Source organism: Oncorhynchus nerka, linkage group LG9b, assembly GCF_034236695.1.
Source record: "Oncorhynchus nerka isolate Pitt River linkage group LG9b, Oner_Uvic_2.0, whole genome shotgun sequence".
Lineage (NCBI taxonomy): Eukaryota > Metazoa > Chordata > Actinopteri > Salmoniformes > Salmonidae > Oncorhynchus > Oncorhynchus nerka.
Window position 1 is genome coordinate 36714856 of NC_088424.1, and position 21079 is coordinate 36735934.

The window sequence follows — 21079 nt, forward strand, 5'->3', positions numbered from 1 at the left end:
GCCCTTTTGAGATGCTTTAGGCTGGTGTTTCCTTTATTTTGGCAGTTACCTGTATATTCACCAACAGAAACTTTCTGCAACTTTGAACATGTTATTTGGCTAGCTGGATGCCCCGTGTTATGCTTGACCTACACATGGAGGTGAGACACCTGGGTGGCAGGCTAGGGAGTGACTGAATGTGGCAGATAACAATTTCATTTCATGGAGCAGAATGCATTTCACAGTTAGCTTAGCACGGTTTGCATGCAATCACTAGGCTTGGGTGCACATCGTGATTGTTCCCTCAGGCCACTGGTACTGGGACTGTGCAGCTGAAGTGTCAGACTGTCAGATTCACAAATCCATGAATGATGAACATATTCATGCACATATCTTTTCCTCTGAACCTTTGTTTGGTTGACATTTTGTTTGAATGGTGGTTGTTGCATGGTAAGAAGGTCTTATGTGATGGCTACGGGTGGGAAGGACAGGCACGCATCTCAGACAGTGCCTGGTTGTGTCTCTTATCCTTGCTGTTCTTCTGTCCCTCCGTCCACTGCCTTGTCTCTCATTCTATCTCGTAGTTCCTCTCTGAAATTGCATGAGGTCAACGTTAATGAAAGAATTTGGTTTTGGTTTTAGTTTCAGCTGCCTCAAATCTTGCTCTCCACATTTTTATATGACATTTGAAATATCCAATCCACAAACCCAATTTTAAGAAATTCGATTGGGCAGTTTAAACTTGTACTGCAGCTGGCTAAATCAGGGTTGCACAGAGTGATTCTTGGTAGTCTTAAACAAATCTAAATTGAAGCAAAAGTATCCACCTCACACACATGGTTATGGGCTTCAACAAAAGAAGACGTGTATGATGTCAGATATAAAGTTGTAATGTATTATATTTTGAGTTTGCGTCCCAATATTACACTTCAAATACATCACAGAAGACTGACATATAACTAAACTGTTTGACATAGTAACACCGGATATTCATCTTTAAAAAACATCATCTTTATTAATTATGAAATTATGAAAACATGAATAACATTCGCTTTTGGTCGTTGACTGCAGGAAAGGGCTACGAAGCATTACTAAAATATATAAAGAGTTTGGCAAAGTTCCAACACAATTATTACATTCCACTGAGAATGTCAAGGAAGGAAACCTTGGTAGCAAGATGGAGGATAGACTGCAAAGCTCTACATAGTATCCACAGCAGGGATGGGCAACTTTGATGGAGTGAGGGCCACAAAAAATCTCAACTCATCATAGGGGGCCGCAGTAGTTTGCGGGTCTGCATATGCACTTCCATACCCACACACATGTTGTCAGAGTAGGCCCTACCCTATTGGGGGCCCTTGGCAAAATAATGTTTTAGCAACCCCCCATCTTGACAGTGGAGAGAAAAAAAACATGTTTTAGAGTACATTTCCTGCAATAGGGTAGGGAGGAATGTTTGCAGTTTTAATATGATATCTGAGTGAGAGTGACTAACAAAATCAATGGGGGCCCCCTGGTCAATAAATCACCATGAATACTAAAAGTTTACTGGCTGTTCGACTAACTTACTCGTCTAAAAAATGTTTTCTGACATGGCCAATTGAGTGACTGTCAGTGAGTGACATAACAAGAGAAAAACTGCTGATGCACAACCAAATGTCACCTGGTGTATTCTACTATTCTAACTCTACACAGCAAGTTGTTGTGTCGTCGCCCCCCCCAAATGTTTCTACCGTTTTTTATGGTTTTGGAAATGTATCCGCGGGCAGTTAACCATCCCTGATCTACAGTATAGTGGCAGTTACCCATCCCTGATCTACAGTATAGTGGCAGTTACCCATCCCTGATCTACAGTGTAGTGGCAGTTACCCATCCCTGATCTACAGTATAGTGGCAGTTACCCATCCCTGATCTACAGTATAGTGGCAGTTACCCATCCCTGATCTACAGTATAGCGGCAGTTACCCATCCCTGATCTACAGTATAGTGGCAGTTACCCATCCCTGATCTACAGTATAGAGGCAGTTACCCATCCCTGATCTACAGTATAGAGGCAGTTACCCATCCCTGATCTACAGTATAGCTCTGTTCTTATCCAGCCAAGCAAAACTAAGCAGAGCTGTGTCTCTCTGGCCCTCTTCCCAGTCGTAAATCACTGTGCTGCCATTGGTCAGAGCAGACAGGTGAAAGCCAATCATCTGGTATCAGTTACACATCCTCCTGGGCAGTAATTAAGTTGTCCTTTATCTCATTACCTAGCTAACATGATTAATTCCTTTCTTCCTCCATAAAGCTTTGTCTTTTGTGTTGAAGCCCTTGTGTTCTGTATTGAACTGCTATGTTGAAGCCGTTGTCTTCTGTGTCGAAGCCCTTGTCTTCTGTGTCGAAGCTTTTGTCTTCTGTGTTCAGCTGAGTCATGTTTGTTTGTATTTAGAGGCCTTCTCTTTTAATTTAGTTTTCCTTTTTTTATTTGTATTTCCTTTTTCTTCTATCCTTTTGTTTTGGCTTTGGTTTTTCACCCTCTTTCCGCCATTGTCTCTTTGCTCTCCCTTTCTATTTCTTCACTGCGTTCGAAACTCCCCTGGCCTTGCCCACTTCCTTATCCTGACCCTCATCCAATCAGAGCCCTCGGCTGCTCCCCTGGGCATGTCCTGTGACAGCCCCAGCTCCACCTCCCTGAGGGTAAGTTGGACACCGCCTCCCACTGAGACCCAAAATGGCGCACTGACTGCTTATGTGCTGCGCTACCAACAAGTGGTGTCTGGGGCCGAGGTCAAAGGTCAGGGTCCAGAGATGAAGGTGCCTCCCATCCCCCCAGAGCAGGGGCAGGCAGTGGTGGAGGGGCTGGAAAAGTGGACCTGGTACCGCGTTAGCCTGGCAGCCTTCACTACCGAGGGGTCCGGACCAGAGAGTCCAGCCCTGCTCTGCCGCACAGACCACGACGGTGAGTGAGTGTGTGTTTGTGTCAGAGAGATATCAAACAAGCTTGAGACGAGAATGTTTGAAGCAGGGTAGATGGATGGCTGAAGTTCTAGATTAGCTGATCGATGCGTTGATTGAGAAACGTGTGTATGTGTGTGTTCCTTAGTGCCGGGTGCGGCCCCTCGGCAGGTGGAGGTCCGGCCCTTCAACTCCACTGCCCTTAGGGTCACCTGGCGATCTGTGTTGCCAAGGCAACGCCAAGGTCAGATCCGTGGTTACCAGGTGCACTATGCTCGTGTGGAGAGTGGCTCAACACGCAGCCTTCCCCGAATCAAAGACCTGCTATTGGACGACAGCCAGGTGAGGTCATCACCTTCTTATTTAGCTTATTTACATTTTCCGTAAAAAATATTTCATTTGAATATCTTCTCAACAGTCACGTACATATGTACTTTCAAAGATAACATATATATTTGACAGCTATCACACCTCTGCAGGTCATTGTTCAGTTAAAGTGAAGCCAATCATTTATCTCACTGGGTCTTTGCAGTACACATCACCTCCCACCAATGTTCCCTCTAAGCTGTGTGCATATGCAGCACGCAGGGCCCCCAGCACTGCCGGAGCAGAAGAAATATCAGCACGTGCAGAGAAGCACGACATTTAACTGCACTCAACTTTCTAGAGTTTTTCCCGTTTAGTTAACACTATAGGCTTCTATTGCATTGACAGGCACGACAGGCCCGTGCACCATAACCAATCAGAGCTGCAGTAGGCCTATATGCAAATAGACCATTGCCATACATTGAATTGAACCATTACATTTGAACTGGACTGTTTTACAGCATGAGGGGTCGTGATTATTATGCGCTTGTTTTGAGATCAAAGTGAGGGCTGCATGTAGCCATGTGTCCACATTTGGTCATATTATTTACTAGTTAGCGAGTTATTAGCCCAGTTATAGCTCATTTATAGTCAGAAATGTGGAAGTGATTGCTTCCTATAAGAGCACAAAACATGAACATTTCTAGACATCTTTGAAAAGCTTTCTTCCTGTCTTAAAGGGGCAGTATTGTATTTTGAGACAGACTTGAATAAGCTAAGAAGCCAATACTGTAGGCAGAGGGTAGCATCATTTCATAGATTCTCTGTAATAATGGTATGGGGAATAATAATGCATTTTGTTTTGTAAAGTGGTTTCTTGGCCACTGTTAAAACACTCAATAATAGCAGGTACAGCATCAGTGTTCATAGTAAACGTTGCACAGAATCTTCACAACATTTGCGCTCAGCAGCCCTGAAATTTGCTCAGTGGCAAAAACAATTGAGGGAGCATTGCCTCCCACTACGCTCCTATTTCATCCTCCTTTATCTAATCTCTTCTCTCGACTCATTCACTCTCCTCCCTCTCTCTCTCCCCTCCGGGTCTAACCGTGGGATCAGTTTGTGGAGGATGACACTACTGAATATGTGAGTATGGATCATTCTGTCAGTATTAAACTGAACCTACAGTGGTAGTGGTTATGCTGTACATTGCATAAGTAAGCTATGAACTCCTCATTAGGAGATGCCATCTATCTGAGAGACAGTCAGTTTGTAACGTCTCTATGTAAAGTAATAGGACAGAGTGAGTTCATACTATGTGATGGTTTAGTAGAGATAGGGGGAGAAATGGAGGACCAGGGAGGAAGGGAGAGGGAAGAGGAGAGAGAGGTTTATAAGGCTAAGCTGAAAAAGTATCTTGTGTGTGTGTGACCCTGTAGGAGATGATGGTGGGGGGTCTGAAGCCTGAGATGTGGTACTCTGTGTCTGTGGCGGCTTACACCACTAAAGGGGATGGAACACACAGTAAAGTCAGAGTGGTGCAGACACCGGGGATTGGTAAGCATTGCACACATAAGATCACTAACAAATGCACACACAATACACACACAATATACACACAATATACACACAATAGCATATTAGACATACAATATATGAATGTTTCAAAGGCACAATGCCGAACTGACATGTCTGTGCCTCTCCCTCCTCTTGCCTGCAGTGCCTGATGCCCCCTCCCTTTCGGTGCGCCCAGGGTCTGAACCCTCCATGGTGGTGAGATGGGGGCCCCCAACTGGGATGTCAGACTCCGGTCCAGGGGCCAAAGGGTCTGAAGTTCAGATCCAGGGTTTTCGGTTACAATTTGGGCTGAAGAATGCAACCCTGGACACTACGGTGGAGTTTTCGGCCAGGGAGCGAATGTACACACTCACAGACGTAATTCCAGGGTTGACTTATGTCGTTACCCTTTCCGCCAAAAGCCGGTCAGGGTACGGAGACGAGGCACGGGAGGAACTCGAGATGCCTGAGTACCCACCCAGGAGTTACCCTCAAATCTCAGAATACATTAACGCCACCTGCTGTTCGCTCCAGTTCTCCTGGCTGCCCCCTGTGCCAAGCGAACGAAACGGTGTGATCACCGAATACACAATAGCTTATCGGGAAGCAGGGGGTCTTAACCCTCTGGGCATTGACCCTCTGGGCATTGACCCTCTGGGACCCCCTCGCCAGATCACGCTCCCAGCCATTGAGTCCAGCTACACCATTCTGGGCCTGAACCACAACACCGGGTACGAGGTGCAGATGTGTGCCCACACCAGCGTAGGTCCCGGCCCGTTCAGTCCCCCGCTGCTGTATCGCACACTGGCCTTCGAGACAGGTAGGGCTGGCCTGGGGCCTGGCATAGGGCTCCAGAGAAATGCCCCTATACACTCTAAACACTGGTCTAGAGTCAGGTAGGGCTGGCCTGGGGCCTGGCATAGGGCTCCAGAGAAATGCCCTATTCACTCTAAACACTGGTCTAGAGTCAGGTAGGGCTGGCCTGGGGCCTGGCATAGGGCTCCAGAGAAATGCCCTATTCACTCTAAACACTGGTCTAGAGTCAGGTAGGGCTGGCCTGGGGCCTGGCATAGGGCTCCAGAGAAATGCCCTATTCACTCTAAACACTGGTCTAGAGTCAGGTAGGGCTGGCCTGGGGCCTGGCATAGGGCTCCAGAGAAATGCCCTATTCACTCTAAACACTGGTCTAGAGTCAGGTAGGGCTGGCCTGGGGCCTGGCACAGGGCTCCAGAGAAATGCCCTATTCACTCTAAACACTGGTCTAGAGTCAGGTAGGGCTGGCCTGGGGCCTGGCACAGGGCTCCAGAGAAATGCCCCTATTCACTCTAAACACTGGTCTAGAGTCAGGTAGGGCTGGCCTGGGGCCTGGCACAGGCCTCCGGAGAAATGCCCCTATTCACTCTAAACACTGGTCTAGAGTCAGGTAGGGCTGGCCTGGGGCCTGGCACAGGGCTCCAGAGAAATGCCCCTATTCACTCTAAACACTGGTCTAGAGTCAGGTAGGGCTGGCCTGGGGCCTGGCACAGGCCTCCGGAGAAATGCCCCTATTCACTCTAAACACTGGTCTAGAGTCAGGTAGGGCTGGCCTGGGGCCTGGCACAGGGCTCCAGAGAAATGCCCCTATTCACTCTAAACACTGGTCTAGAGTCAGAGTTTTTCAATTTTAATCTGAACCTTGAATATCACAGTCCAAAATGCAAAGCTGACTCTGGGCCAGTTATAAGGGTAAACTTTCACCCACAGAGGGGTTGAAAACGAGTCCACTGGAAAAAACTGCAAATCCTAGTCTCTTCCACACACCCACCACCTCCTCCCTCACCTACTCCACACCTACTCCTCACCTCCAAGGAAAACTGACTGAATGCCACATGATTGAATGTATGGAGAACACGCTCTCACACCCACAGGTAAAAGTCAGTAGAAAAGCCAGACTGGTTGTGAACAGTGAGGTAAGTGTTGAGCCCTGGTTCCTTGGCTGACTGAACGAGGCTTTTGTTTAATACACATGGTTTGTTTCTAAAGGTAAGCTTTTACCTCCTTTTGGTTTGCCCTAACCTGTTCCAACCTTTGTTGACATGCTGTTAACATGTTTTGTAGCCCTCACACTCCCCAGTAGGCACTTCACCACGAACCAAACACATTCTTCAGTTCTGTTGATCTCCCTTCACTCTGATCAATCAATCCACCCTCTTCACCACCTCCTACTCTTCCTCCAAACCTTCATCTGCTGTTCCCACTATCACCATGTGTAAAGACCTGCACCTGCCCTCCATCACCGACTAACAGATCTACATGGTGGAAGCAGAGGAGTGGAGAGGTTGAATGGCACACCGCAGTCTAAAGATGACCTTGCTTTGACTGTCTAACATCCCCCCATCCACTTCACAGTGACCCTTGAGAAGAGGGTTGTTTGGCAGTTAAATATTCTGTGTGTTCTGTTCCGGAAATATACCGGAGCGAATTAGGCTAGAACGAGATAAAGTGGGATTACACAGATTATGTCATCATAAAGAGGAGGATGAACAAGGCACAACGGAGCCAACTGTTCCTATCTCTTCAATTCTATTCACTCTTCTTTGCTACTCAGTGCCCATATATGTACTTCCTGAATAATCTTGAGATGTATGACATCACTGTATAATTCTTCTTAATCTTATTTTAGGAATTAGGATCCTTTGTTATAGAACCTACTAGAATAGGTTGGTAGCTTCTCCACAAAGGGTTAAGGACAGACAAGACATGTGAATGGGGTGGTCTATACTGACACTGACCATGTGTCTGTTTTCCCGTCTTCCAATCAGATGTCCCGAGGAATTTCTCAGTGAACCTGGCGACCAAGACGAGTGTTCTCCTGACCTGGGAGTTCCCTGAGAGCCCCTACCCCTACCACTTCACTGTGAGTGTGTGTGCTTGTGTAAACAACTGTGTGTGTACATATGTATACGTTTTAATGTCAAGTACACGTGTAAAGTGAAATGCCTTTCTTGCAAGCTCTAAACCCAACAATGCAATAACCAATGTAGTATTCAAAATATCATGAGAAATAAAATAAAAACATACAAGAAATAAAAAAAATAAAAAAACAAGAAGTAAGTAATGTATATACTGGTTAAGTTTCAATATCATATATACAATGTGCAGGGATACTAGAGTGATGGAGGTAGATATGTATAGGGGTAAGGTGACACGGATACTGGAGTGATGGAGGTAGATATGTATAGGGGTAAGGTGACAGGGATACTGGAGTGATGGAGGTAGATATGTATAGGGGTAAGGTGACACGGATACTGGAGTGATGGAGGTAGATATGTATAGGGGGAGTGATGGAGGTGATATGTATAGGGTAAGGTGACAGGATACTGGAGTGATGGAGGTAGATATGTATAGGGGTAAGGTGACACGGATACTGGAGTGATGGAGGTAGATATGTATAGGGGTAAGGTGACAGGGATACTGGAGTGATGGAGGTAGATATGTATAGGGGTAAGGTGACAGGGATACTGGAGTGATGGAGGTAGATATGTATAGGGGTAAGGTGACAGGGATACTAGAGTGATGGAGGTAGATATGTATAGGGGTAAGGTGACAGGGATACTGGAGTGATGGAGGTAGATATGTGACACGGATAGGGTGATGGAGGTAGATATGTGGGGTACAGGGATACTGGAGTGATAGAGGTAGATATGTATAGGGGTAAGGAGACAGGGATACTGGAGTGATAGAGGTAGATATGTATAGGGGTAAGGAGACAGGGATACTGGAGTGATGGAGGTAGATATGTATAGGGGTAAGGTGACAGGGATACTGGAGTGATGGAGGTAGATATGTATAGGGGTAAGGTGACAGGGACACTGGAGTGATAGAGGTAGATATGTATAGGGGTGAGGTGACTAGGCATCAGGATATATCATAAACAGAGTAGCAGCAGCGTATGTGTGGTGTGTGTGTCAGTATAAATGTATGTGCAAATTAAGTGTGTGTTGGAGTGCCAGTGTGCGTGAGTGTGTAGAGTCCTGTGAGTGTGTAGAGTCCTGTGAGTGTGTAGAGTCCTTTGAGTGAGCATAGTGACTAAAATACAAGGGTCAACTCATATAGTCTGTGTAGCCATTTTGTTAGCTATTTAGCAGTCTTATGGCTTCGGGGCTGTTCAGGAGCCTGTTGCTGTCAGACTTGATGCTGTGCGGAAGCAGTGACAACAATCTATGGCTTGAAGGGCTAGCGTCTTTAACGATTTTCCGGGCCTTCCTTTCACACCGCCCTCTGTAGCGCCATGCGATCGAGGACGGTGCTGTTGCCATACCAAGCAGTGATGCAGCCAGTCAAGATGCTTTCAATGGTGCAGCTGTAGAACTTTGAGGATCTGGGGGCCCATGCCAAACCTTTTCAACCTCCTGAGGGGGAAGAGGCGCTGTCCTGCCTTCTTCACGACTGTGTGTGTGGACCATTTTAAGACCTTAGTGGTGTGGATACCGAGGAACTTGAAGCTCTCGGCCTGCTCTGAGATCAGCGAGATCACACAGTCCTCTGGGTCGGTGGAGGCACTCATGCACGGCACGGTGTTGTTATTGTCGAAGCGTGCATAAAATGCATTGAGTTCGTCTGGTGGATAGGCATTGTTGGATAGATCACGGCTGGGTCTTCCTTTGTAATCCGTAATGGACTGTAGCCACTGCCACTTGGTGGGCATCAGAGCCTGTGTACGTAATATGATTCCACCTTATTCCTATATTGTCCTTTTGCACGTTTGATGACTCTGTGACGGTCATGGCGGGACCTCTTGTATTTGTTCCTGTGCTCAGCTGTAGCCTCAGGGTTGTCTGCGAAAGCCCTGTGTCCAGTAGCCCTGTCCTTTATCTTAGCACCAACCTCAGTGTTAATCCAGGGCTTTTGATTGAGGAAGCAGCAAACCTTTAATGTGGGGACAACGTCGCCGATGCATGTCCTAATGTAGCCGGTGACGGAGGTGGTTAGTTCGTTGGATAGCCATTGGGTGTATCTGGTCCGAAAGCCATGTTTCAGAAAAGCAGAGAATATTCCAGTCAAGAGGGTCCTGTTGGTAGCAAATCCGCGATCGGAGGTCATCCATCTTATTATCAAGTGACTGTACATTAGCCAGTAGAATGGAGGGAAGAGGTGTTCGGTTTTCCCTTCGCCTTAATGTTGCCAGGCCTCCCCTCTCTTGCCTCTGTAATGCCGGATTTTCCTCTTGCATATCCCGAAAATTGGGTCAGAATTACAGAAAGAGCCCAGGGCAGATGAGTCAAAGTTGAAGTAGAAGCTGGAATTGGGGTAAGTAACTACCGATCTGATGTTCAAGAGTTCTTGTCGGTTGTAAGAAATAGAGGATACATTTTGTAAAAATAAGTCAAAATAAACGGCTAAAGAATCACAAAATAGCAAAGTTGGGTTGGAGCTCGCAAAATGGCGACCATTAAGGACGGCGCTATCTTATTATGTGTGTGTATATGTGTGATCTTAGCCGTCAGAAATACCCTCCCCTACCCTATTCCTCCCAGGATGAGTGTGTATATGTGTGATCTTAGCCGTCAGAAATACCCTCCCCTACCCTATTCCTCTCAGAATGTGTGTGTATATGTGTGATCTTAGCCGTCAGAAATACCCTCCCCTACCCTATTCCTCTCAGGATGTGTGTGTATATGTGTGATCTTAGCCGTCAGAAATACCCTCCCCTACCCTATTCCTCTCAGGTGGAGTATAACCGCCAGAAGATGGAGGTGGATGCCAAGCTGAGGAAAGCAGTGATCCCCAACTTGCAGCCAGATACCGACTATGACTTCAAGATCACCTCCTCTGAGGGCAACATGGGCGGGCTGAGGCACCGCATCCACGCCAAGACCTCTCCACCAATTGCAATCCGCCGTCCGGAGATTGACCACACCCGTGACACGGAGACCACCATCACCATAATCCTGCCCTCGCTGGAGAATCGCATCCCTGTCAAGTAAGGGCTAGCCACAGGGTTGCTTTTTAGTGATTTTGATGGGCGGTTACCTTCCCAACATTATGAATTGAAAATTATGTGGCTTTAGAAGCTTCTGATAGGCTAATTGACATCATCTGAGTCAATTGGAGGTTTACCTGTGGATGTATTTCAAGGCCTACCTTCAAACTCAGTCCCTCTTTGCTTGACATAATGGGACAATCAAAATAAATCAGCCAAAAATTGGAGACTTTGTGAATAAGCTGAAGGAACCAGGTACAAAACTATCTATATCCACAGTAAAACGTGTCCTATATCGAAATAACATGAAAGGCCGCTCAGCAAGGAAGAAGCCACTGCTCCAAACCCGCCATAAAAAAAGCCAGACTACGGTTTGCAACTGCACATGTGGACAAAGATGGTACTTTTTGGAGAAATGTCCTCTGGTCTGATGAAACATAAATAGAACTGTTTGGCCAAAATGACCATCATGTTTTGAGGAAAAAGTGGAAGGCTTGCAAACCAAAGAACACCATCCCAACTGTGAAGTGGGTCTTCAAAATGGACAATGACCACAAGTATACTTCCAAACTTGTGGCAAAATGGCTTAAGAACAACAAAGTCAAGGTATTGGAGTGGCCATCACAAAGCCCTGACGTCAATCCCATAGAACATTTGTGGGCAGAACTGAAAAAGCGTATGCGAGCAAGGAGGCCTACAAACCTGACTCAGTTACACCAGCTCTGTCAGGAGGAATGGGCCAAAATCAATAAAAGAGGAAATAAATCATTCTCTCTACTATTATTCTGACATTTCACATTCTTAAAATAAAGTGGAGATCCTAACTGACCTAATACAGAGATTTTTGTTCAAATTAAATGTCAGGAATTGTGAAAAACTGAGTTTAAATGTATTTGGCTAAGGTGTATGTAAACTTCTGACTTCAACTCTGCTAGTATACTGCCACAGAAAAGTTGTAATGAAATTCCCTGACAATCTGGTTGTTCCTCTGTCCTGTAGGAACCTGTATGTGGTGGTAGTTCCTCTGAGGAGGGCGAGGGGGGTCATTAGACATCTCAAGAGCCCAGACGAGATGGACTTGGAGGAGGTGAGAGCTATGGCAACCTATCTGGGAACACATGAACTGGCTCGTCTGGCCGTTCTCCTCTCTCTAAGAACCTTTGCTCTCTCAGATTTTATCATGTGGTTTCTTAATGCTTACATAAAGAAAAAATTCATCATTAACATCACCTCTCTCTCCCTCTTGCTCCCTCTCGCTCCCTCTCTCTCCCTCTCTCCATCTCTCTCTCTCCTTCACTCTCTCTCTCTCCATCTTTCCCTCCCTCTCTCGCCCTCCCTCTCTCTTTCTCTCTCTCCATCTCGCTATCTCTCTCTCACACTCTCTATCTCATTCCCTCTCTCTCTCTCCTTCCCTCTCTCCATCTCTCTGTCTCCCTCTCTCTCCCTCTACCTGACTCCCTCCCTCTCCTCCCTCTCCTCTCTTGCTCTCTCTCTCCCTATCACCCCATATCTCTCTCACACACTCTCTATCTATCCCTCTCTCCATCTCTCTCTCTATCTCTCTCTATCCCACTTTCTCCATCTGTCTCCCTCTCTCTCCATCTGTCTCCCTCTCTCCACCGATCTGTCTCTCTCTCTCTCTCTCTCTCGCTGTCTCCCTCTCTCGCCATCTCTCTCCCTCCCTCTCTTTCTCTCTCTCTCCCTCCCCCTCTCTCCATATTCTCCCTCCCTCCCTCCCTCCCTCCCTCCCTCTATCTCTCTCCATCTCTTTCTCCCTCTCTCTCCCTCTATCTGACTCCCTCCCTCTCCTCCCTCTCTCGCGCTCTCTCCCTATCACCACTTTCTCCATCTCTCTGTCTCCCTCTCTCTCCATCTCTCTGTCTCCCTCTTTTTCTCTCTCTCTCCCTCCCCCTCTCTCCATCTTTTTCCCTCTCTCTCCCTCCCTCCCTCCCTCTCTCCATCTCTCGCCCTCCCTCTTTCTCTCTCTCCATCTCTCTCCCTCACGCTATCTCTCTCCTTCCCTCTCTCTCATCCCTCTCTCTATCTCACTCCCTCCTTCTCCTCCCTCTCTTCTCTCGCTCTCTCTTCCCCATATCTCTCTCTCAATCTATCCCTCCCTCTCTCCATCTTTCTCTCTATCTCTCTCTGTCCCTCTCTCTCCGTCTCTCTGTCTCCCTCTCTCTGCCTCTCTCTGTCTCCCTCTCTCTGCCTCTCTCTGTCTCCCTCTCTCTGCCTCTCTCTGTCTCCCTCTCTCTCCATCTCTCTGTCTCCCTCTCTCTCCATCTCTCTGTCTCCCTCTCTCTCCATCTCTCTGTCTCCCTCTCTCTCCATCTCTCTGTCTCCTTCTCTCTCCATCTCTCTGTCTCCCAGTTGTTGAAGGACAGCAGTCAGAGACAGAGGGAATCTAGACAGCAGAAACCGGTAGACCTGCGCAGAGCCTACATCTCAGCCCTCTTCACCCCTGCTACTCTGCCAGCCTTCTTCACTCTGGGGGACCAGCTGGACTATGGAGGCTTTGAGAACCGCGCTCTAGAACCAGGACAGGAGTACGTGTTCTTCATCTTGGCAGAACTCAATGGCACCACAGTGGTACGGGCCAATCCAATTATGTTTGTTTTTGTGTGATTGTGTATACACTCTTAGAAAAGAAAGGTGCTATCTAGAACCTAAAAGGGGTCTTCGGCTGTCCCCGCAAGAGAACCCTTTGAAGAACCCTTTTTGGTACCAGGTAGAACTCTATTTGGTTCCATGTAGAATCCTTGGGTCAGCCGAAGAACCCTTTTGGAATCCTTTTTTCTAAGAGTGTATGTATTGTAGGACGGTGTGTATCCCTCTCACGCAGTCTTCTCTGTCATTCTCAAGAGACATTGCAATACTTTTAAGACAATTAAATGATGAAAATTAGGTTAATTTCCCCTGGCTAGCCCTTGCTGTGATATGTATTCCTCACTCACTGTGCTCTTTGTTTGTGTATTGTAGAAGATGTACGCGGACAGTCCGTACACAGAGCCAGTGATCGCTCCGGACTCAGACCCCCAGCCCCTGGATGCGGGGGATGGTCTGATCTGGGTGGTGGGACCCGTCCTGGCCGTAGTCTTCATCATCTGCATCGTCATCGCCATCCTGCTCTACAAGAAGTGAGTGAGACCCGAAGAGGGAGCACTGAACTTACAGCGATTTTATAACTAACACGTATAACTACAGTATCTATCCATAACTAGCTAACTAGCTAACATGCTATAACCAGCTTTCATGCTAACTATTTAAATAGCTAACATGCTATAAGTAGCTAACATGCTAACACTCTATAACCAGCTTACATGCTAATAACATTATAATGTTATAAATAGCTAACATGCTATAAGTAGCTAACATGCTAACACTCTATAACCACCTCCATGCTAATGCTATAACTAGCTAACATACTAATATACTATAACTAACATGCTAACATGCTAAGCACATACGGTGCTAGCCCACTATAACCATTGAAATGTAGCTACCTCAGCTTACACAGTATACTGGCATAACAGGCAAAGATACAAAAAGCAGCATTGTAAGGAATGACTGCTAGCCTGACCGAGCTGAAAAGACGTGTCATCCACAGAAAGCCGGCCATTTTGAATATAAATGTATCAAATAGAGTTTTCTCTCTGTCTCTCCCTCTGTCCCTCTCCTCCTCCTTTCATTATTCATTCCCTCGCTCGCTCCTGATTCCGAAGCAACAAGCCAGACAGGTGAGTGTCGGTCATACTAAACAGTTGTCTTGATCTCAAAGGACAGATGATGCAGGGCAAAATCTAATGCTTAAATTGCAGTGCAATATATATTTAACTTGTGTTCATTGAGAAAATAGATTGTGATGAATACTGTTAGACAGTCATGAACTCTAACCTCTCTACTCTCTCTGGTGTGTTGCTTGTCTGGTGTGTGTCCTGTTGTTTCCGTCTCCCTGGCCCCTGAGCAGTAAGAGGAAGGACTCCGAGCCAGGCACCAAGAGCCTTCTGTGTAATGTTGAGATGATGGCCCACCACCCCACAGACCCTGTTGAGATGAGACGCATCAACTTCCAGACCCCTGGTATGTATTGTGCACATACACACACACACTCACTCACACACACACACACTCACTCACTCACTCACTCACTCACTCACTCACTCACTCACTCACTCACTCACTCACTCACTCACTCACTCACTCACTCACTCACTCACTCACTCACACACACACACACACACACACACACACACACACACACACACACACACACATACACTCACACACAGACACACACAGACACACACACACACACACATTCTTCGATAACACATTCTTTCTTGAAAAAAGACGGAAAAGTTTCAGTTGTCACAAAGTGCTTATACAGAAACCCCTCCTAAAACGACAAAGACCTCAAAGAGCAAGCAATGCAGAAGAACAGTGGCTCGGAAAGAGAGACAGAGAGAATAGTCCACAAAGATCTCCCCAGCCACACGAGCCTATGGAGGGCGCAAAACGGAAAAGGAAGTGAAAATATCCTGGCATTACGTGAGGCACCCCTCTTCGGGGGGTAATGGGAGAGCGTGAGCAACCCAGTAACTCAGCCCCTGTAATGGGGTCAGAGGCAGAGAATCCCAGTAGAGAGAGAAGCAGGCCAGGCAGAGACAGCAAGGGTGGTTCATCACTCCAGTGCCTTGCCGTTCACCATCACACCCCTGGGCCAGACTACATTCAATCATAGGACCTACTGAAGACATCAAATTAAATGTTATTGGTCACATACACATATTTAGCAGATATTATTGCAGTTTTAGTGAAATGCTTGTGTTCCTAGCTCCAACAGTGCAGTAGTATCTAACAATTCACAACAATACACACAAACCTAAAAGTAAAAGAATGGAATTAAAAAATATATAAATATTAGGACAAGCTATGTCGGAGTGGCATTGACTAAAATACAGTGGAATATAATACAGTATATACATATGAGATGAGTAAAGCAGTATGTAAACATTATTAAAGTGACTAGTGTTTCATTATTCAAGTGGCCAGTGATTCCATGTCTATGTATATGGGGCAGCAGCCTCTAAAGTGCAGGGTTACGTAACCGGGTGGAAGCCGGTTGGTGATGGTTATTTAACAGTCTGGCCTTGAAATAGAAGCTATTTTTCAGTCTCTCAGTTCCAGCATTGATGCACCTGTACTGACCTCGCCTTCAAATCAAAATCAAATGTATTTGTCACATACACATGGTTAGCAGATGTTAATGTGAGTGTAGCGAAATGCTTGTGCTTCCGACAATGCAGTAATAACCAACGAGTAATCTAACCTAACAATTCCACAACTACTACCTTATACACACAAGTGTAAAGGGATAAAGAATATGTACATAAGGATATATGAATGAGTGATGGTACAGAATGGCATAGGCAAGATGCAGTAGATGGTATCGAGTACAGTATATACATATGAGATGAGTAATGTAGGGTATATAAACAAAGTGGCATAGTTTAAAGTGGCTAGTGATACATGTATTACATAAAGATGGCAAGATGCAGTAGATGATATAGAGTACAGTATATACATATACATATGAGATGAGTAATGTAGGGTATGTAAACATTATATTAAGTGGCATTGTTTAAAGTGGCTAGTGATATATTTTTACATCAATTCCCGTCAATTTCTATTATTAAAGTGGCTGGAGTTGAGTCAGTATGTTGGCAGCAGCCACTCAATGTTAGTGGTGGCTGTTTAACAGTCTGATGGCCTTGAGATAGAAGCTGTTTTTCAGTCTGTCCCCGCTTTGATGCACCTGTACTGACCTCGCCTTCTGGATGATAGCGGGGTGAACAGGCAGTGGCTCGGGTGGTTGATGTCCTTGATGATTTTTTGGCCTTCCTGTAACATCGGGTGCTGTAGGTGTCATGGAGGGCAGGTAGTTTGCCCCCGGTGATGCGTTGTGGAGAACTTTGCTGTTGAGGTCGGTGCAGTTGCCGTACCAGGCTATGATACAGGCCAACAAGATGCTCTCGATTGTGCATCTGTAAACGTTTGTCAGGGTTTTGGGTGACAAGTCAAATTTCTTCAGCCTCCTGATGTTGAAGAGGCGCTGTTGCGCCTTCTTCACCACACTGTCTGTGTGGGTAGACCATTTCAGTTTGCCTGTGATGTGTACGCCCAGGAACGTAAAACTTTCCACCTTATCCACTGCTGTCCCTTCAATGTGGATAGGGGGTGCTCCCTCTGCTGTTTCCTGAAGTCTAAGATCATCTCCTTTGTTTTGTTGACTTTGAGTGAGACATTGTTTTCCTTACACCACACTCCGAGGGCACTCACCTCCTCCCTGTAGGCGGTCTCATCATTGTTGGTAATAAAGTCCACTACTGTTATGTCGTCTGCAAACTTGATGATTGAGTTGGAGGCGTGCATGGCCACGCAGTCGTGGGTGAACAGGGAGTACAGGAGAGGGCTGAGCACACACCCTTGTGGGGCCCCAGTTTTCAGGGTCAGCGAAGTGGAGATGTTGTTTCCTACCTTCACCACCTAGGGGCGGCCCGTCAGAAAGTCCAGGACCCAGTTGTACAGGGAGGGGTTGAGAACCAGGGCCTCCAGCTTGATGATGAGCTTGGAGGGTACTATGGTGTTGAATGCTGAGCTGTAGTCAATGAACAGCATTCTTATATAGGTATTCCTTTTGTCCAGATGGGGATAGGGCAGTGTGCAGTGAGATGGCGATTACGTCGTCTGTGGACCTGTTGGGGCGGTATGCAAACTGAAGTGGGTCTAGACTGGCCGGTATGCTTTGAGGACGCGGCTAGGGATGCTGCCTGGGCCAGCAGCCTTGCGAGGGTTAACACGTTTAAATATTTTACTCACGTCAGCCACGGAGAAGGAGAGGGGCACAGTTCTTGTTAGCGGGCTGTGACAGTGGGACTGTATTGTCCTCAAAGTGGGCAAAGAAGGTGTTTAGTTTGTCTGGAGGTGTTTAGTTTGTATCTTTGTTTTTTGGGACCAAGAACTAGCATCTTTGTTTTGACTGAGTTTGAAAGTAAAAACAAATCTGCAATCCACGTCCTTGTGTCTGAAACACAGGCTTCCGTGGTAAGCAATTTTGGGGCTTCACCATGTTTCATCGAAATATACAGCTGTGTGTCGTCTGCACAGCAGTGAAAGTTTCCGAATGACATCACCAAGAGGTAATATACAGTTGAAGTAGATCGTTCACATACACTTTAGCCAACTACATTTAAACTCAATTTTCACAATTCCTGACATTTAATCCTAGTAAAAATTCCCTGTCTTAGGTCAGTTAGGATCACCACTTTATTTTAAGAAGGTTAAATATCAGAATAATAGTAGAGAGAATTATTTATTTCATCTTTTATTTCTTTCACCACATTCCCAGTGGGTCAGAAGTTTACATACACTCAATTTGTATTTGGTAGCATTGCCTTATTGTTTAACTTGGGTCAAATGATTTGGGTCACCTTCCACAAGCTTCCCACAATAAGTTGGGTGAATTTTGTCCCTTTCCTCCTGACAGAGCTGGTGTAACTGAGACAGGTTTGTAGGCCTCCTTGCTCGCACACACTTTTTCAGTTCTGCCCACAAATTTTCTACAGGATTGAGGTCAGGGCTTTGTGATGGCCACTCCAATACAATTTTTCCACAACTTTGGAAGTATGCTTGGCGTCATTGTCCGTTTGGAAGACCCTTCACATACAACCAGGCTTTAACTTCCTGACTGATGGCTTGAGATTTTGCTTCAATATATCCACATCATTTTCATGCCTCATGATTCCATCTATTTTGTGAAGTGCACCAGTCCCTCCTGCAGCAAAGCACCCCCACAACATGATGCTGCCACCCCCGTGCTTCACGGTTGGGATGGTGTACTTTGGCTTGCTAGCCTCCCTTTTTCCTCCAAACATAACGATGGTCATTATGGCCAAACAGTTGTATTTTTGTTTCAACAGACCAGAGGACATTTGTCCAAAATTACAATCTTTGTCCCCATGTGCAGTTGCAAACCGCAGTCGGGCTTTTAAAAAAAAAAAAATCATGCACAAAGTAGATATCCTAACCGACTTGCCAAAACTATAGTTTGTTATTAACAAGACATTTGTAGAGTCGTTGAAAAACGAGTTTTAATGACTCCAACCTAAGTGTATGTAAACTTCCGACTTCCACTGTATATTTAGTTAGAACTATAGTGGTCCTAGAACAGAATCTTAAGGATCACCAAAACTTACCACTAATTTGTCAGATGACAAACTATCCTCAGGGACGAACTGATAACTTTCAGACAGATAAGATCTAAACCAGGCAAGAACTTGTAGACCAATTAGGGCAATAAAGAACATGTACCACAGCAAACACACCAATAAGGGTCACGTTTATAATACTCTAAAGCTTCTACCAAGATCTAATTTCAAAATTGCTGTCTTCCAGGTTAGTATAGTTAGATGAGTCATAACTGTGTGACTGGCGGCATGGCACGGCCCAAACCCTGTAACCGTCTGCCCACAGTCCATCTGGCAGGCTCTAGATGACCATGCCAGAGAGGACGGAGGTGTCAACACAGTCACAACTTAAAACAAGTCCATAACCTATTCGTTCTTGAAAAGATGAAAGGTCAGAGTTAGCTAATAGAATCATATTTCTGAATAGAAAACGTGGCACATGTATTCCGTTCTTCCCTGCGTTGCCAGATAGAGCTGGCCCACTGAACCTCCAGCTGCTCTGGTGTTAAATCTCACAGCTCTGCTTCCACCACTTCGTGCACTTCCTGTATGTAACAAGAAACTGACCCCCCCCACACACACACAGAAGGAACTGTAGATAAAAATGCAGAGGATATTATTATGTAAAAGATATATATAAAATAAAAATATACTCCTTGCTGTCCCCAGTCCACCTGGCCGTGCTGCTGCTCCAGTTTCAACTGTTCTGCCTTATTATTATTCGACCATGCTGGTCATTTATGAACATTTGAACATCTTGGCCATGTTCTGTTATAATCTCCACCCGGCACAGCCAGAAGAGGACTGGCCACCCCACATAGCCTGGTTCCTCTCTAGGTTTCTTCCTAGGTTTTGGCCTTTCTAGGGAGTTTTTCTGTACAGCACTTTGAGATATCAGCTGATGTACGAAGGGCTATATAAATAAATTTGATTTGATATTGTATAATTTGGATATTGTGGCAAATAGCTGAACAAGTCATTCATTTTTCACAGGTGTTGCTTAACCAATGTACTCATCTGTTTGATATTTGGTGTCACAGCTTGTTTTCTTACAAATAGACCTACTTTTTACAACATTGCTCATGATGCATTGAGAAGACATGTTCAGGTGTCCAGAACCGTGAAAAATGTACTTTGGTACCTGACACAATATTGATTATATTTTATAGCACTCTACCCTAGATCTTACAATTCTTTATATATGGGGGCTAACACTCGTCCTCCACACCTTTACCAGTGTGTGTGTGTGTGTGTGTGGAGAGGCTCAGGGTGCCGTTCTGACTAATTAACACTCTGTTTGTTTGTTTTGTTTGTCTCCGAGTCGTCGCTCGCGCTCCTAATTACAAAGAAAAGCTATTTTCACATCAAAGGCAAACACTTTACAAACCAACCAAATTGGAGACTTTGTACCTTAAGTTGATCAATATGTTGTTTTTTTGCTCTGTAATTGTCTTTTGACATCTAGCAAAGAACCAGTAATGAATCATATGCAATGACAGAGAGGCGTGTGTAGGTGTACTCTACATGCAGACATATGTGCTTCCAGGGCTTATGCCTCGGTAAGATTTAGTTTAGTGGGCTAACGCGGTCTTGAACCACACTGGCCACCTGCGTTAGAAACCCACTTGGTCACACAGTGAGCCCTCATGACCTCTGACCTCTGCCCTTTAACCCTTGTCCTTGTCCTTTAGGTATGATGAGCCACCCTCCCATTCCCATCACAGAGCTGGCTGAACACACAGAGATACTCAAGGCCAATGATAGCCTGCGTCTGTCTCAGGAGTACGAGGTGAGAGCGACAGCATGGAGGATGGATGAACATGAGTCCTAGGACCTGGTTTTCTACTCAAGGATGTGTACCAGTTGCCCCTTGCAAACTGAAATGGCATCCTGTCCTAGACTCCTATAAATGAGGAGAAAATATTGCAACGTTTTTTTCCATCCTTTAACTCTTCATCTCTGTTTCCTGGTCCTCTCAGTCCATTGACCCTGGTCAGCAGTTCACCTGGGAGCCTAACCCCAACCTTTTACCTCTCTGTGTTGTAGTCTATTGACCCTGGTCAGCAGTTCACCTGGGAGCCTAACCCCA

General features: G+C 45.8%; 1 protein-coding gene across 8 annotated transcripts in view; it reads left to right on the forward strand.

The window, feature by feature from the left end:
- The window catches only part of LOC115117041 (receptor-type tyrosine-protein phosphatase S-like), a 141619-nt gene that overhangs the window by 103448 nt on the left and 17092 nt on the right, over positions 1 to 21079 (forward strand). For 6 of the 8 annotated variants that reach the window (XM_065013626.1, XM_065013625.1, XM_065013629.1 and 3 more), the window contains 8 exons: positions 7584 to 7678; positions 10491 to 10744; positions 11744 to 11831; positions 13115 to 13333; positions 13724 to 13881; positions 14467 to 14481; positions 14712 to 14824; positions 20682 to 20779. In XM_065013626.1, coding sequence (XP_064869698.1) covers positions 7584 to 7678; positions 10491 to 10744; positions 11744 to 11831; positions 13115 to 13333; positions 13724 to 13881; positions 14467 to 14481; positions 14712 to 14824; positions 20682 to 20779 — 1040 coding nt within the window. Of the gene's footprint in view, positions 1 to 2602; positions 2924 to 3067; positions 3262 to 4344; positions 4372 to 4664; positions 4783 to 4945; positions 5603 to 7583; positions 7679 to 10490; positions 10745 to 11743; positions 11832 to 13114; positions 13334 to 13723; positions 13882 to 14466; positions 14482 to 14711; positions 14825 to 20681; positions 20780 to 21079 lie in introns of all 8 variants that reach the window. The other 2 variants (XM_065013631.1, XM_065013628.1) reach the window with 2 other exon arrangements.